This window comes from Mastomys coucha, unplaced genomic scaffold, assembly GCF_008632895.1.
Source record: "Mastomys coucha isolate ucsf_1 unplaced genomic scaffold, UCSF_Mcou_1 pScaffold22, whole genome shotgun sequence".
Taxonomy (NCBI): domain Eukaryota; kingdom Metazoa; phylum Chordata; class Mammalia; order Rodentia; family Muridae; genus Mastomys; species Mastomys coucha.
Window position 1 is genome coordinate 11159697 of NW_022196905.1, and position 758 is coordinate 11160454.

General features: G+C 43.1%; 1 protein-coding gene across 1 annotated transcript in view; it reads left to right on the forward strand.

Moving 5' to 3' along the window:
- Actr2 (actin related protein 2) overlaps positions 1-758 on the forward strand; it is a 46511-nt gene that overhangs the window by 36893 nt on the left and 8860 nt on the right. The window contains exon 8 of the mRNA XM_031337075.1: positions 64-196. Within this exon, the coding sequence (XP_031192935.1) occupies positions 64-196 (133 nt within the window). The remainder of the gene's footprint in view (positions 1-63; positions 197-758) is intronic.

Consider the following 758-nt stretch of genomic DNA (forward strand, 5'->3'; position numbering starts at 1 on the left):
AAAAAAAAGGAGGGGTACCATTTTCATAATCTAAAACTGTAAATTTTCACTCTGTCTTTCTAGATCTGAATTTTACAAGCACATTGTGCTTTCTGGAGGTTCTACCATGTATCCTGGCCTGCCATCCAGGTTGGAACGAGAGCTTAAGCAGCTTTACTTAGAACGAGTTCTGAAAGGAGATGTGGAAAAACTTTCAGTAAGTATCTATACCAGCTGTTACCTTTGTTTTAAAACCCCCGCAAAGTAGCTTTTGGATCTTGACAACCACTAGAGGGAGCAAGACATCTTACACAAATTTCCGAGCAGTTAGCCTCTTGAAGACTTGCAGGGCTCACTGGACATTGTCCTGGTGTAGTGCTCCTACCTACAAGGTTACCACTCTGTTGAAAGAATACAGGTCCAGTGGCCTCGGTAGTCTGTAGTACTCTTTTTAAAAAAAAGATTTATTTATTTTATGTTTATGAGTACACTGTAGCTGTCTTCAGACACACCAGAAGAGGGCATTGGGTTCCAGTACAGATGGTTGTGAGCCACTTTACTGGGAATTAAACTCAGGATCTCTGGAAGAGCAGTCAGTGCTCTTAACCGCTGAGCCATCTTTTTACAGCCTGGACTCATATGCAGTGTGCAGGTGCTTGGGAAGAACCTGCTTGTACTATGGAGAGAAAGGAGAGGAAATGTCCTGTGTTTTGGGTGGTTCGTTCTCTCTTTCTCTCTCTCTCTCTCTCTCTCTCTCTCTCTCTCTCTCTCTCTCTCTC